A 16,476-nucleotide genomic window follows, 5' to 3' on the forward strand; every position below is an offset into this window, starting at 1 on the left:
GCTATTCTTTCTATTTCTTGTGCTTCCTAATCCAGTTCCCTTAGCCTCACCATTCATTGCATAAAGCACCAATTATCCACATTCTTGACACAAAGAAAATAAACCCTGGCATTACTGCCATAGACAGATTTTTGAATCAGATAAGGTGGCCTGAAGGCTAACAATCTGAAAATAATACCCTTTTGCTTCACTGACTTAAAAATATATTTGATTAGCAGTGCTACTTTACTGCGAAGATTCCCACCCCTACTCTTTTATTCTTTTCCTACCACTTACGTATTTAACTCAGGACTCAGCAGTTGAGTGGCACTTCAAAAACTCTTCAGTGTTTTGTGGGGCGGCATCTTGTTTTACCCCTATCCAGCTGTAAGCATAGTTATTTCTTTACATACTTATGCTTATGTTAAGCTGACATTAAAACCCTTTTAGATGTTCACAGACCTTAAGGCAATAGCAGCAAGCAGCAGCAGTGAATGCGGCTGTCCAAAGAGGAACCAGGTGCAGGACAGACTTTAAATTTTTGTGCCATGGGCGAGGCAAGGCGGAGCATGTCGTGGAAATGCTGCACTTACTCTCAGGGACGAGGGCCTGGCTGCTCGCTTGGCTGGCTGATTAGAAGGCAATGTATGCTGCAGAAGGAACTCCAGCTTTACACAAATATGGCATTTCGCATGGTGCAAAAAGTAAAAGAAGTAAAAACTTGTCTTGGCTTCTCTGAGGGGCCAACAACAAAAGATATGCAAAGAACGTAGCTCTGAAGGGCTGCAAAGTGCACAGCCTTTTTTTCCTGAAGTTTTCAAATAGATTTTAGCTTTTTTTTTTTTGCTAATGAAGTTGGAATCAGTTTGCACCTCTGCAGTTACACATAGAAAGAACTTAAAGACAGTCTCACTAGGAATAAGGTACAGACATCTAATATCGACCTGTCCTGACATGCAGCACAGGTGCTGTGGTGTACCAAAATACAGTGAATTTCTGGGAGACTGGGATGACCTGACTGCTCTGAAGTGTTGCTGGCAACTGAGTTCAATAGACAAACTCTTTTAATAGAACTACAAAGAATAAGGAGAGAAGGCAAATGGCTTCATACAGCAGGAGGAGAGCTATTTTCTTGATGCAGAAGCTGTGGCCTTGACCCTGCGGAGGTCCCCTGCTGGGGTGATGCTCAGCAGCCCTGCCCCTCCTGTCCTCCTGGCCAAGAGTCTGCCACAGTTACTCCATGTATTGGGTCTTGACTTTGGTTCATTTAGCTGTCTGCCACCATGAGCCAACAACTATAACCAGGAATCACACTGGGAAGGGCTGCAAGCACCATGAGAGACAACACCGTTCTTGTGACCTCAGTGTGGGCTGTGTTTCCAGTTGAAATGTTGTCAGCCTCCATTTTGCATAAGCTACAGCAAATTTGCAAGTTTGCTGAATGAGAAGGCAACTAAAAGTGATGATGCTGACCACTCAGATATGAGAATCAAAGTTTGCAAAGAGTATTTTACAAAGAGTATCTGCTGTAAGTGTTGAGTGAAAAATAATAATTCCAACTCAAACAAAATACTGAGCCTGCATAATAGTATACTATCAGCATTATAACTACAGCTGTAACGTGTAAGGCTTTTAAAGCAAGTCTGCCATAGTATGTAAACAGAGATTTTGTGTAGGTGCTTCATTTGTCCTCTTTTGTCTGTCTGTTGGGTTTCTTATATTAGGCTGTATCTCCTACCATGCATCATGGTCACTTGATACTACATAATGCCATGCGAAGTTGATGGCCATAGTATATCCTAGGAGATTAATTCTGTCTGGGAAACATGTCCTACAGAAAATAACAAGTTTCAAGTGACTAAATTCCAGCACACGTTGCAACATGCTAGCACTTCCATTAGATAGTTTGATTCTAAATTTGAAGTGTTCTTGAAAACTCTGAAATTGTTCATGCAAAGCAGACACATTTTATACAAATGTTATGTATCACTAAAAAAAAAAACCTATAAAGAAGTATTTGCTTCCAGAGAAGTAAACTGGAAACAACATAATCAAACAAGCAAACAATACTTGTAACCAGTGTGAGGTCTTGAAACATCAGAAATACTCAGACAATATACACCATGGAATGATTAATTATACTGCATATCTGTCCTGCATATGTCTGACTAGTTTTCTGTTATGGCCCATTATTTGGCTGTAAAGTCTCACCTATTCTTAGGGATGACAAAGACAGTTAGATACTATTGTCTCATAGTGACTCTGAATTTCCAAAGATTTAAAATGAAAACACACCAAAGCAGTCAGTGTGGTAAGTATCTGCACCAAATCACAATGCAAAGATTACTAAATATTAGGAGTGAGAGGTTACAACACCTATGATTTATGGAATGTCACATTTTCTTACTCTGAGTACATCAGCTACTTGACAAAATACACTCTAAGAAACCATATATACTATCTGAAGTATTCTCCTAGAGAAATATAACTTTAAAGAAAGCTGATTTGATAACTTCATCSTTTGAATTACAGAACTGTCTACCAGCAGGACTGGTTTCTCTGCACGGAAAAGAATGGGAGGTTTGACAAGTTCAGCTTTTCACAGAAATCTCCAATGCAATGGAAGAAACAAGAATTTAGTTATAGCATATAGTTCAAACTCCCAGACAGAAAGAGAGTTCACCTAAAAACTGACAATGGCATCGAACTGGAGCAAAAATTATCATCCCCCCTCCAAGTCCCCATGTGAACTTGACCTATCTTGATGAAAGTGATTCACAAGAGAGAACATGTATTTGAAATGTTTTAGATACTTTCAGATAATTGCTGATTAATGAGAAAGATATGAAAACTCAGTTCTTCACCAGACAGCTAAATGGGAAAGCAGAGGATTTGGAACAGCTCCAGAAAAGTAGCTAAAGAGGCAGGGAATGAGGCGAGCCGCGAGGGAGAGAGCTTGCTGGTAGCTGCATCAGTGCTCGGAGCATGTCCAGAGCAAAAATGCCGTTTGCAGAAACCTGATTGACCAAACTGACCTCAGAGCTCTGTGGTGGATGGAAATGTTCCCCTTCCTGTAACAAAAGCTCAGATGCTGGTGATGGGGCCCTAAAAGAAGCCAAATGGATGGACAGACAACAGCACTTACTGAATAACAAAGCCCTACTGTCCAAGAGGCATTAAACCTTTTGATACTCTGATTCCTGTCATGTGACGAGATCTTGAAAACAACAGCCTGTATTTTAACAGCCCCGTAGCTTGTCATTTCCCTATTACACTTCTCTCCTGACAAACCTTACTCCTGAATGCCTTGCCAAAAATTACGGCAAGAAAGATTAGAAGGAAATAACAGAAAATGAAACTTAAATCAGAAAAAAAGGCAATTTAAAATTGAAAAAGAAAAACTGGGAAGCAATAACTTGAACAATAATGATATCTAGCATGTAGGAGAAATTAATGGCACTCAGACAGATACAGAAATGATAGTGGACAATAAATTAATCAGGATTTTACAATGCAGCAGTGTAATAAAAGGTCAAATACATAGGGGGATATGTCCAGAAGAAACTGAAAACTGTAAATGGGGAAGGTAAAAGATTAGCTGTCAAAAAGACTTTTTCTAATTCTAATATCAGTTGTGGGTTTCCTGAAGGAGATACTGAGGGGAAATTTTATGATCTATGATACACTGACAGGTTGGAAGACTCTACGGAGCAGAGACTGGATGAGGAGGAGGAGGAGGAGGAGCACGAGAGAGTGGTGCTGGTCTGGTGAAATGACTGGCTTTTAAATTCAGTCTGGAGCATGGTAAACTATTGGTGGAAGGAAAAATGCAATCTAGCTTGATTTGGTGAGGCTGGCCTGGTGTATGATTAAATAATCCAAACCACAATTAGAGGAAGAAACCCATCCCAGTGGGTCATGGTACATCAGCCACCGTTCCTGTATTGGTCTTGCTCCCCCCTATGCTTAGCTAGGAAAGGGATGCCACGCCGTGCCGGTTCTCTGAGGCTGGCCGGCCAGTGGGTCACTGTGGCTTGGTGGGAATGCTGCCCAGCACCAGGGCTGTGTCTTCCCTAAGGCTGGCTGTCCCCTTCATCTTTTGAGCAGCCTCTTTTCAGAAAACATGTGGGAAATTAAATCTCTGAGACCTCTGCTTCCCTTCCAATGTGAAGTCGGACAAAGTCAAAAAATTACTGGGGAAAGAAGCACCTGACAGAGAGACTGGACAAACAGCAAGACTGCACAAGCCCTATTTTATCAGCAAAACAGGCCAAAAGCATATGTTGCAAGGGAAGAGCAGCACTAGATGGCTTATACCCCTGTGGCAGAAATCTGGGACTGCAGCTCACAACTTCTAGAACAGCAAGTGACCTTTTCTATTTCTAATTTCAGCTATTCAGCAGGCTTTTCTTTTCTTTTTTTTTTTCTACTGAAATTTCTTATTTTAGGCTTCAGTAGACACCTCACAAAAGGCACTCTCCAAAGGTTACGATAGCTCAAGTATGCATCGCACTGGTGGGTTAGGAGCTGCTTAAATCCAAAGTACATATAGAAAAACGAACATTGCAACCTAGATAATATAAATCAGCATAGCACAGACCTGCAGGGGTCTATCATCAGCTCATGAGTCAGTCCTCCCTTTTTAATGTTAATACTCAGAGATCTCAAGATACAGTACTGAGGGAAAACTCAGACCTGGGGTCAGGTTCAAAGCTGGTTGGGATGGCTGCAGCAACTCCATGGACTGAACACAGCTTTCACCAGCTGCAAATTTGGCCTGCTAAGTGGAAATTATCCACAGACTTCTGCAGCGGCTGTTTCATACAGGCTCTTTAGTTCTTTTATTTGTCTCTCTTCTCTCATGAGAGGCTCTAGTTTTTCTCAGCATCCCTGYCTTTTGCACTGGGAATTGAAGAACTTTGAAGTGTGTCTCCCAAAACACTGATAATCATCCTCAATTAAAATGAATAATGAATTTTTAATTTGCCACTTACCCTTAGGATCCAGTTGAGTAGCTAAGAGCTCATCTCAGCTTATATCCTAAGTTGAGCTCTCGCAGGGATCCACTTTGAATTAATGTTGCAATAACACCACAGCTTTGGCTGTCTGTCTGGCTACTGTAAGCATGCCTCTCTGTTCTTAAAACTGTCAAAACTCTATCTATACATTGTAGTACCTGAAATAATGCCAGGCTAACAATTGCATTACCACTCTTCTGAATCCTAATTCAATAGTATTGTGACTGCAACATGATAAGTTTTGCAAAGTGGTTTCCTGGCACGGATTATATCAAGAAGTTCTTAGGCAGGAGTGGAGGCAGTAATGCAGGGAATAAAGCAGAAGTATGTCCTGTGGTTACTGTCCAACATAAAGAACAGGTCCCCAAATTTTTTAAAATGAACTGGCTGAAAAATCCTAAAGTTCCTGGCAAAAAAGAGGGAACATTTGTCCTAAAAATGGTTGCAAAAAGCACATCCCATTTTTCATCTGTTCTTACCTTCTCAATGTAATAATATACAAAAAAAATCCCCTTTCAAGAACTGTTACAGATACAGCAGCAAGTTTCAAAATCCCCTTTTATTTAATAAATTTGTAACACTATTTGATATGCAGCCTAGAAAGACAATATGAAACATTCAAATACTATTACGAGCCTAGAAGTGTTTGAGTTTAGCTCAGGAATAATCCTCTCTTGGGTTGAAGTTATTGAGTGCTTAGTGTCAGGAACAGATTGCACATTCAGGCAGGTATGTGTGTGAATTTTGTATTTCCCCTCTCTCCCTTCAAATAAATCAGTGTTTCATTTGCCTTTCAACAGGAAAATACACTACAATTGAATAATGCCCCAATATGGAGAAACCCCAGAGGATGGACCCAGTTCTACGCAGAATTCTGTTAAATCCTAGYGGATCTTCAAGAATGCTTAAAGGTCTCCACTTAATAATAATTTTCCTGGGTCTCAGCCAATTTAGTAAAAAAGGTATTTTTCGTACTAATTAGAAATCATTTAGCTGGCAGCAAAAGCACAAACCAAGGCAATAGTTTGAAATTATGGGATATAGATTTTACAGGCACCATATAATTATCACAAATTTATTGAGATGAACTGCTTCCTAACTTCTTCCAGCATAGCTTACACAAAGAGATTTTTATATTAAAATTCAGCCTGTTCCGAAACAAGAATATAGCTTCATTTATTATTATTAAGCAAACATTAGAGAGGGCATTATTTACTTTGAGAACAAGAAAGATGCATGGGACAATTGAAATATTTCAGGTTTTAAACTAGAGTTGAATGAGTTTGCCCTGTCATAGAATTTAAAAGGTAAGAGTAGTATCAGGCATCCCTCATGTGAAGTATCAAAGATTTGATATATTGGAGAGGTTAGGCATACATCCTAGCACTTCTCTCACTGTCACAAGCTTACATTTACTTTTTTATAAAGATTTTATGCAATYTAGGAATAAAAACATTTCAAAAGCAATGAGAAAACATTCTAAAATAGTTCTACTTTCCTATAGCCCAGTGACTAAGTCAGATCAAAGTGGTGCCAGAGTATAGAGTCAAAAAGTGAAACAATTTGTTTATCATTAGCAACCTCAATGATTTCACTGATTAAGAGAAAAGATATCCATGCAGTCAAAAAGGAATGCAAGACAGTGCTCTATGCTTTAATATCTGGCTTTAACTATTCCAATTTATATGTGACTTTCATCCCTGCAACACAACTGCACTTTAAAAACTGTTGATGTTCAGCTTCAGTATTTCTTGTCTGAATTTCAGCCCCATATGTCTCATCGCACTGATTTTTTCCACTAAATATATGCACTGCTTCCTCTCCCTCTTGTGTGTTTCACACCAAATTTTTCCTCATATCTTTCCACTCTTGTACAAAAGAATGATCCCTATTCTTTGAAATAAAGTATCAGAAATGAATGGGCCATCTAAAGAAAGACATCCTTACCCACAGAGATGTTAACAGCATCACAAACTGCAAAATACATGGAAGTACATTATTCTCAACTGTAGAATGGAAAGTAATGAAAAGCATGGGATGCGTGGTGAGATTTACCAAACTAAACAGAAGGCACAAAGTGTGCAAAAGTGAACTAAAGTCTTGGGAAGTCAAAAGTGTGATGTTGCACGTGGGAAAGAACAACTGTAAAATCATGCTTTTGGAGGCTTCCTTATTCCTCAGTGTTAAAGAAAGACCAGACAATGTGGTACAGAATGACAGAGGAATACAATAAGAACCCCAGATTAAGTTCTCAAAAAGCACAGGATGAGTTTGCAGATTGTTGGTGCTGATCACCCAGAAAAAACATATAAAAGCACTGAGGACAGGGAGCACTGACACCAAGATAAAGGGTTACTCAGGTCGGGGGAGCAAGTGTGAAGAAAACCAGGCTGGAATAGCAACATATCACTACTAACTCAACACCCACTGATTTTTGCAGATAGCATGCCACCTCTATACACTACAGTGATTCCTAAAAAAACCCATCTTTCCTCCACTGCCTTGTCCTCTCGATTCCCGCTGGTGGTGCTGCCGTTGCCTCCTTGCAGGACGTGTGTGAGACACAGCCTGGCAAGACACCCTCTTCCGCACATCCCAGGCCCTTCACGTCGGGGCACCTGCTCTAGCCTTTTCCTTTTGGAGATTTCTCACACAGGGGCAGTTACCATTTCTTCTTCTGCTGACAGTGCTGTGGTATCACAGGGCATCAGCTGAATGGTTATTCCCAGAATTGCCAGCAAAAACACACCTCAGGACTCATTATACCACTCACTTTACATTGATCTGTTTGTGTGATTTATAAGCTGACAATATTCATAGAGCTGCACTGTTCCTGAGAAGATTATCATGATATATGGTAATATATGGGATATGAGATATGGTACTTTACATATTTTGACTGCTACAAATGGTTGCTTTCTAACTGCTTTCTGGATTCTCAAAAGAAGGAACACATTCTGTCAAGTTCGGTTATGTAAGGACATATTCATAGGTTTTGAGAAAAAGGAGGAATTTTACATACTTGCTTTAATGGATTAGAAATGTACCCACTCTAGAGAAATATATTATCATGCCTTAGAAATATAAGCTACACATCATGTTGTTTTTAATGTTGTTTAACTTCTCTTTTTAATTCATTTGTAAAACAGGCTGAAAAGTCAAATGGTCCAAAAGATCACAGAAATGTCCCCTATTTGTTTTATCCATGTTCAATTTCAGCTAAAAGATGTCATTGATTTTAGTAATTTAAATACTTAATCAAGCTGCTTGTTTTATTCAAATATTCATAACCACACTTTGGATAGGATCCCATGGTCTTGGGTGCTGCAGAAAAACACATTTTCAGTGGAAAATTTCTGCTCCCCAAAACATGCATCGTATGTCGTAGTTACTACAAAGTAATTAAACTTTTCCTGACTGTGAGTAGAACTCTGATTGTATTCCTACTGGCAACACTTAACCCCACAACAAACATAAAGGGCAATATTTAAAAAGGCATTTTCAGCATTGTCTGACATGTACAAATTGTGCATAGTYTGCAGTGTGATCAAACTCCAATTAGGAGCACTGCCAATGGTTGTCACTGGTAACATTATTGTGGCTTTATTAGCTGGCCTGCATTTGACATATGAATTGACTTAATTGAAAGAGAAGTCAAATCCCTTTCAGAAATATCCAAAAAGCTTTAGAATTTGCAGGAAAACTGAGCCTAAGCTATAGTTCTAGGCTATCTACCGCATTTTCAAATTGTTTTAGATTAATTGCTGGACTGCATACATTTGAACTAGGTTTAGTTAAAAAGGCACATTGCATCCTGCTTATTGAACTGCTGTATTCTGTGTTAAGTGTACTCGAGGAGGACTGCCAGAACCAACATGAGTCTGATCCAAAGCCCACTGCAGTTAGTGGGAGGCAGTGGATGCTCAGTGATTTGAAAATCACAGGGTGAAAAATCTGGTGCTTAAATATAGTACCTTCTAGAAAACATGCTTTATTTTCTAAGTCTGCACCAAGAGTTATAACACAGACTGTGCCTTCCCTAAGTCTCCTTAAGTCAGCAAGTGTTAAAATATGCACTTAGTAAAGTATAACAACATAATCAGTTATTTATGAATATTTTGATCCTTTAAACTATTGGGCCCTGCAACATAAACTCAGTAAAGCCATTATGTAAATTTGTAATTAGGCTGGTTTTGATCTGTAAATTTTCATTTGTAAATATGTAAATTTACAAATAGAGAAAGATTATTAATTTGGAAGATAGAAAAAGATAAAACTATAAAATTTTACAAGCTTTCAAAACATTACATTTTTACAACATTACTTCAAAATTATATGGCAATTTTAGAGGGTAAAGACAACATTTATTTCTAAATAAGTGAATAAAAAATATCAAAGTCTACACTTACTAAAAAACCCTTTTCACTTCAGCATCAGTTCAGCTAGAATGCTTCAGCATCACAATGTTCTAATTTATTTCTCTACTTTTGTGTCCATTAGTTGAAATATTTTTTAACTGAGGAAAGCTGTCAAATTGGTTTTAAATCTTTCCATTCGCTGCTCTCTTCTTGCATGTATGAAAAGGGGAAAGAATTAATTAATTAGTTAAAAAAATATCAGGAGAAGGGGTCTAAGTTATGTCAGATGAACTGGAATGAGCACAGAACTGAAATATTAATATATTCTGACTGTCACCTTTAAATAGGTAATGATGGTAAGAAATATGTCCTAAGGGTATCTGCACAGAAATGCACATGCTGCACATTTTTAATTGCTCACTAGATGGCAACATTGCTCCACTGAAATATAGCTATAAGGCTTCTACTTTAGCTGCATATACCTGAACTGCAAAATTTGACTCTCACCTTTGTAGGAGGGATACTAAAACATGGCTCTGGAAAAGAAAAGAGATAAAGAAACATGATTACTCCAGACTAATGTCACAGAGCCATCAGTTCTGCTTTCCTGTGCGGTGTGTCACAGCCTTGGAAAGAAGTTGCAGGAAAAAGGGAACATCAACACAGCAGCTGTTACTGTTACCTTTGGTATGGATTTTAATTTAGAGAGAGGTTCACTGCATTTTGAGTCAGCTGGTCCCTGCAATACCCCTTCACATAGCATCTAAATGACCAATGCATGTTCGGTAAGCTGTCTGCTAACACTGGATTTGGCACAAAGCCTGGAGAGATGGAGAAGGGATTTAAAGAGAAAAAAAAAAAAATCAGTTTGGAGAAGTACTTTTGCAAGCCACACCAGCACGGCACAGCATCCTTCCCAAAAGACTGATGTGCAGCTGGTGGGTATTGCATGCATGAGTTACAGTGCTGTGGATATCCCTGAACAGGCAGGCAGGGAGGAACAGGCTAAATTCTGCTAAAGTTAATGGGAATTTCTGCTGAAAGGGGAAAAGTGCGAGACTGGCTTTCAAACACATCCTCAGCAGAGAAGTCGAGAGCGTTTCCAGGTGAAGACCTCCTCCCAAGCTGGGATACTGAATGAGCTCATTGCTGAGCTCTCGCTTGAACGCTAGTGCAGCGAGGAAAATAAGCAAATAACTTTACAGTACATAAAGCTGTTCACAGAAGGACCTGAGATGGATGTATGAACCCAGCTAAATTAAAGATTACATGCACACAGGACGTTATTTGCAGTTTTCAAGGGGGCTTTTCTTTTACATACCCCTCCTAAGCCGGTCTCTAAAACATTTTGCAGACTTTGCTTCGCTGTCATTTTCCAGGCAAAGGCTGCATCAAGAGGGCTGCGTTTCAGAGGGGATCTGGTGAGTAGGATAGGTGATTTCTTCCCCAGACCTCACCACAGGGCTGCCCGAGGGAGCTCCTGCCTGGGCTGAGACACACGCAGCAGCACAGGGCCAGAGGGGGTGGGAAAGGTAAGATGAAGCCCAAGAATGGTAACTTTTCTATTCGATTTTCAGTTTTGGTAAAAGCTTCTAAACACTCCAAGCCTTTGGGTGTCTCTCCCTTCAAATAGTGCTGATATTGAAGAAATGTCATGTAAATACACATAGACAGCATCTTTTTCTGTAATTACAGGAGCTTTGGCTGCCTGACCTTGTGTACTCTCTACTGGCACCTTATTGACTGCCTAAATATATACAGATACAGGGCACTCTTCAGTGTGACCTGGAGTGAACCCTGAACCAGTCTGTTTTCCCCACAGCAGTGTCCACTGATAATTTTTTCTCATCTTTACAAAATCATAAGCTGATATCTCAACTACAGTCAAGTCAGGGAAACCTTTCCATTGACTTTCACAGACAGGGATCTGAGCCACACATTGCATGAGAGAAATAGGATGCTTAGCTCAGTGACAGAAAATACTATGCACATATAATGAAACAAGATGGTCTTTAATCTGACAAAACTCTAAAAATAAGCCTTTAATACTTACTAATTTAAAATCACACTTGGAAGCAAGCGTTACTGTCCTTCTGTGGGGCTGCTGGGGTCAGGAAGCAGAAACCCCTTTTACCCGAAAATGTTGCCACACTCCGGCTGACCTCTGCAGCTCTCTCTGCGAGGAGAAAGCCACGTCCCGAAGGACCACATATTGGCCTTCAAAACAGATGTTACCCCGTGGTCTGAGCTGCCACAGCAGCATCAGGAAATTTCTGCCTTCCCCGATGGGCAGCCTGCCCCTTGGCCAGGGAGAAACCTGGCCCTGCTCTGGCACAGCGGGGAACCTGTCTCCCTCGGGCTGAGGTGAGAAATTTGCTTCTGTATGCAGGACACTGCTTTTTTTTATACTTAGCTTTCTCCTTCATATGGGACAGACAACCTATCCTGCTTTTCATCAGCTAACATGCAGTTGTACCTGGAATATCCAACCTATAAGAAGGAATATACCATGGCTCTAAATACATGTGAAGGAGCCCTATGTAACTTAAAATTGTCAGTACCTACACTTATTTCCTGGTGCACTATTTAGAGATACTGGTAAGCATGCAATGCAGGAAAAGCTATATTTTGCCTGCTGTGCCATTCTAATACCATGCATTGAAACATCTACTGTGTAGAAGTTTTGAATTTCAAAACTGTTAAGAGAAGCAGTTTCATTTCCACTGCTAAGTCTAATGCAGATGAAGTTACGTTGAAGAAAACAAGAATTTTTACATTTAAATTAAAGGAATATAACTGTTAAAGGTCAAAGTATGCCTGACCAATTTAATTACTTTTTTGGGGAATTAGAATATTAACATGTGCAGAAAAGAACACAAATTATGTGTAAATTATTTGGTAGAGTATCCTAGAAAATATTGCATGTATAATTGAATCAAACTGACAGAGAAAGAAAGATTTGTTTGGATTTTTGAGAGAATCTTACTTTTGGATAGCAAGCAAAAAGTAAACACTAAAGTAATTTATGCAGTTGCAGCAAGTCRTTTAGTCAGGTGCAGCAGGGACCATTGTTAGGACTTGTTTTACTAGCATTTAACATTTTCATTAATAATGTGGAAGAGAGGGTTCACAGCATGTTAATTAAATGAACAGATAATTCTAAATTGAGAGAAGTCACAAACATCAACGAGGATGGAGACATAATGTAACAGGACCAAAAAGGTTAGAAAAATGAGTATGAAAGAGAAAATGAGATTCAAACTTGGAAAAGTGCATTAGAGATATTTTAATAAAGCTAGCCCTATACAGGAAAAAAGTAAGCGAGAAACAACCAAAGCAATAACACTTAAAGAGTAAGCAGCGAATTGGTTATTGATTGGCAAATAAAGCAGAAGCCACAAAGACTGCTTTGATCCTGGCCTGCCTGTGGAGAAATCACCATGTCTTGGAAAGGCGTACAGCAAATTTTAGAAGCTCAGAGGTGGAAGGAATTTTCAGGCATCCATTTATAGGGAAAAAATTAAGAGGGATACATTCAATCAAGATCAGGTAGGTGGCAAGTGAGGTGGTGCTTAAAAAAATGCAACTATTTGAAGAATATAAACATTAGGGAAAAACAAAGACTGGAGATCTCCCACATCATGAGATCTGCTAGAAGGTCTCCAATGAGGTAAAAAACTAACATTATTGGAATACTTAAAATGACTCAGTTCATCACTAGATGAGATAGTATAAAGAAATTTTTATCTAGGCACAAGGACTGATGCAGTATAGCTTTTCCATCTTCTATATTCTCTACGAGTTTCACCTAACAGTTAAGGCAGTGAACTTCCACTTAACATGAGTTAAATGTATTCCTAAATCTCACTGGAGTGAGTGGGATGCAATGCTACAGTAAAATTTAAGCACATTGTAATATGAAATCAACGAATACAAGCGCTTTTGAGTTTTCCTGTTTTGACTCAGAGACCGCAGTTTTACAGAAGCTCCAACAATCCAATGCAGCATTAAAAGGCTGTTTGTTTTTAAACACTGAAAATATCATTCAGCTGTGCACTAATCCCAATATTTTATGGTACTTCTCATCCGTTTTTTTCAGTTATGTCAGTTGATCTGTTTTACTACCTTATCTCTCACTAACAGCCTTACCTCTCTGCTACGGGTGTCATAAACGACATAGAAGAGAATTTGGGTAAAATCCTAACAATTTAGGAGCCCAGTTCCAATTTCCAAAGGAAGTGGGAAAAAAGTTCAGGCCTGCCCTAAAGCTCCATAAATCAAAAGATCCCATTGACTTCGGTGGGATCCTTTGGCTCCTAAAGCTATAGTCCCACGGCTATATTCCCACTGTTGGGCTCACTTCTGTAACTGAGCATAAACCCAAATTCAGGGACTGTCTGAACTGTCATATTTCCAGGTGCCTCCTCYGACTGTCTCTGGGAACATTTCCCTTTGGGAGCAGGGTGCACTAGGAAAACAGCTTTCAGGACAGCTTCAGGTCTCTTTGACACAAGCATGGGTAATGACCTATGGGGAAACTCCAGCAACTAATAGCTGAGAAGGGGTGATKGTCTCTGTTTGTGGCTGTTTAAATTGTCTCTCAGCTGTTTCTGCGTACTAAAAACACTATTCCCAGACTGAGGTTTGCACAAGCCATGTGTGAGTGATGGTCCCAGTCATCAGAGCCGAGAGGGAAGGTAAAGATGTTCCTTACTAACCTCCCACACTACTACACGGCAGGCGTAGGAGATCACTGGAGAGCAGCCCAGGCCAAACATGCCCAGTAACCATGCCCAACTGAACAGAGTGCCAGAAAAGCATAATTTTCTCCTCTGCTGTTTGTAAGTACGGTGTGCAGTTTGTCACACACCTTCCTGCACATGAGCACACATGGGAGCAAATACACACCTAGCTGCACCTGTAGTTCTTATCAGACATTAACTACTACACCCACCCTTTCTGTAACACCCACTGAGAGCATCTGTAGCATTATCACCCCTGGCCCACACATCTCCACCCAGGGCCCTCAGATGGTCTGAGTGCATGCACGCATTTACACTTCTTGGTATTTTCTTTTTTTGCATACACAAGGCAGCATGGCCAGGCCAGAGCTCTAGAGTTTTTTTGTAATGTGACGTTAATTCATTTGTTATGGGTGCTGTTGAACAACATATATATTTTTTCCTTCTTCTTCTTCTTTCTTTTTAATTAAACCCAATTAAAGAAGTATTACCCTTTAATTATATTCTCAACCACAACTGACTCAGCATTCATCACTTGCTGAGGTGGGAAGTACCTAATTAGGATGCCAAACTTCTTTCATGTTATTTCTTTACAACAGAAAGCACTGCTTCCTGTTGGGTTGGAGCAGTAGGACTAGAGCCATTAGCTGAACAGAAACCTTCCCTAGGGAATGATCTCTAACTGGCCTTTCAAACTCTCWCATCTCACAGAGAGGTCTCTTTGCTGCTTTTCAAGAAAGAAATTACAGGACAGATGCCTGAGATGCTTCTCCAAGACATTCTAGCCATTGAGCAGGGCTACATGACTATGTTCACCTCAATCTTGTTTGTGCATCTCATGAGATCAGTGAACTTACTCTGAATGTACACCCCCACACAGAAGTAGGGAAGCTGGTGCTTTATGCAATAAATACCCCAGAATGAGCTGCTGGTGGGATTCTGGGTGTTGACAAGAATATGGGAGGCTGGTTGAAGAGATCATTTATCCGTCCTAGTAACAAGCTCATTTGTAACAAGCTCCCCACTGCTAATTATCACTTGGTTCTGATTGATTCATCACCTGCTTTGGTGTTTCCATTTCATAAACAACACATGAAGTGCTAGGTTTAAGAAACTGAATAACTTGCAGATTTTGGTAAAAAACAAACAAAAAAAACACAAAAAAGCTAGCCTGGCCTGTGAATTGCCTCCATACTATACTAATTACTGCCACACTGATTTTCTTTCCTTTAGTTCCTCTGTGTGTGTGTACACATACATATCTATGTGCATATATAATTACTGTACAATGGCATACAGAATGCCTGTGTAATGTTTTAATAAAGATGACACTGTAATCTAATTTATATATATCCATTACAAGCTGCAAATTGAACACTGGAGGAATACGAAATGTCCTTACCTATTTCAGTCATGGATATCCCCGGAGCTAATTGCCCATTGTTGAAAGAGCTATAGGTAAACAAGTTTGGTACAGAAGCGAGGTCATAGATAGGTTCCTGCTTTATCTGTTTGATTCCAGTCATGTCTAACCCAGACTGATCCGGGGAAGGCTGGGCAGAATCCACGTTATAATAACCCTCAGACTTCGGCAGGTCGATGACGTGCCCGTTGGAGTAAGCGCCGCCGGTTTCATTATTCAGGTTGCTCAAGCCGTTGCTGATGCTGTTGCTATAAACCCTGGCAAGGGCTTCGGCCTCGCCGCTCTGCTGCTGCCGCTGCTCCTGCAGTCGCTGCTGGTGCTTCTGCACTTCAGCGTACAGGCTATCCCTCTGCTTTTTGGACATTCTTCCAAATTTCACAGCTGAAAGGCAAAACACAATGCAAACCATTGTTCTCTCTCTCTCTCTCTCTCTCTCTTTCTCTCTTAATTCCCCATACCCCCATTGCTTTCCGATATTTACTTTTAACATTGCTTTTGCTGCAGAAATTTATCTTTTTCTGTGGAAATGAGAGAAGATGCATAGCTTTACACCATATGCATCTCACAAATGGAACAATATCGAGTGCTTGCATTTACAAGGTGACAACAACAACTCCCTTTTGGCAGGAAGGGCCTCAGTCAAGTAACTTACTTCCTACTGTGAGTGTTAAAAAGACCTGCATCTTTTCTCTTGTCTCTGTGTTCACCATACAACAACCCAGAGCTATAGGAAATGTACAGTCTTTAGTTTCACATCCTATGTGATTTATCAACTTTCCACAAACCTTTAAACTTCACTAACAGGATTAGTACTCTGGATGAAAACAAGCCCTAAAACCTTTTTATCGCATCCTTTCAATGGGGTGTTATCTTCATACTTTTTTTTTTTTTTTTAACGTTACAGGTTAGAGTTAGAACCTGGAGGAAAATAACACATGTGAAGGCAAACAACACAA

The 16,476-nt window shown here is 39.9% G+C and overlaps 1 protein-coding gene across 1 annotated transcript in view; it reads right to left on the minus strand.

Moving 5' to 3' along the window:
- Window positions 1-16,476, minus strand: part of RORB (RAR related orphan receptor B) — a 136,142-nt gene that overhangs the window by 13,273 nt on the left and 106,393 nt on the right. The window contains exon 4 of the mRNA XM_026084369.1: window positions 15,500-15,901. Within this exon, the coding sequence (XP_025940154.1) occupies window positions 15,500-15,901 (402 nt within the window). The remainder of the gene's footprint in view (window positions 1-15,499; window positions 15,902-16,476) is intronic.

Source organism: Apteryx rowi, unplaced genomic scaffold (genome assembly GCF_003343035.1).
Source record: "Apteryx rowi isolate R43461 unplaced genomic scaffold, aptRow1 scaffold_638, whole genome shotgun sequence".
NCBI classification, from domain to species: Eukaryota; Metazoa; Chordata; class Aves; order Apterygiformes; family Apterygidae; genus Apteryx; species Apteryx rowi.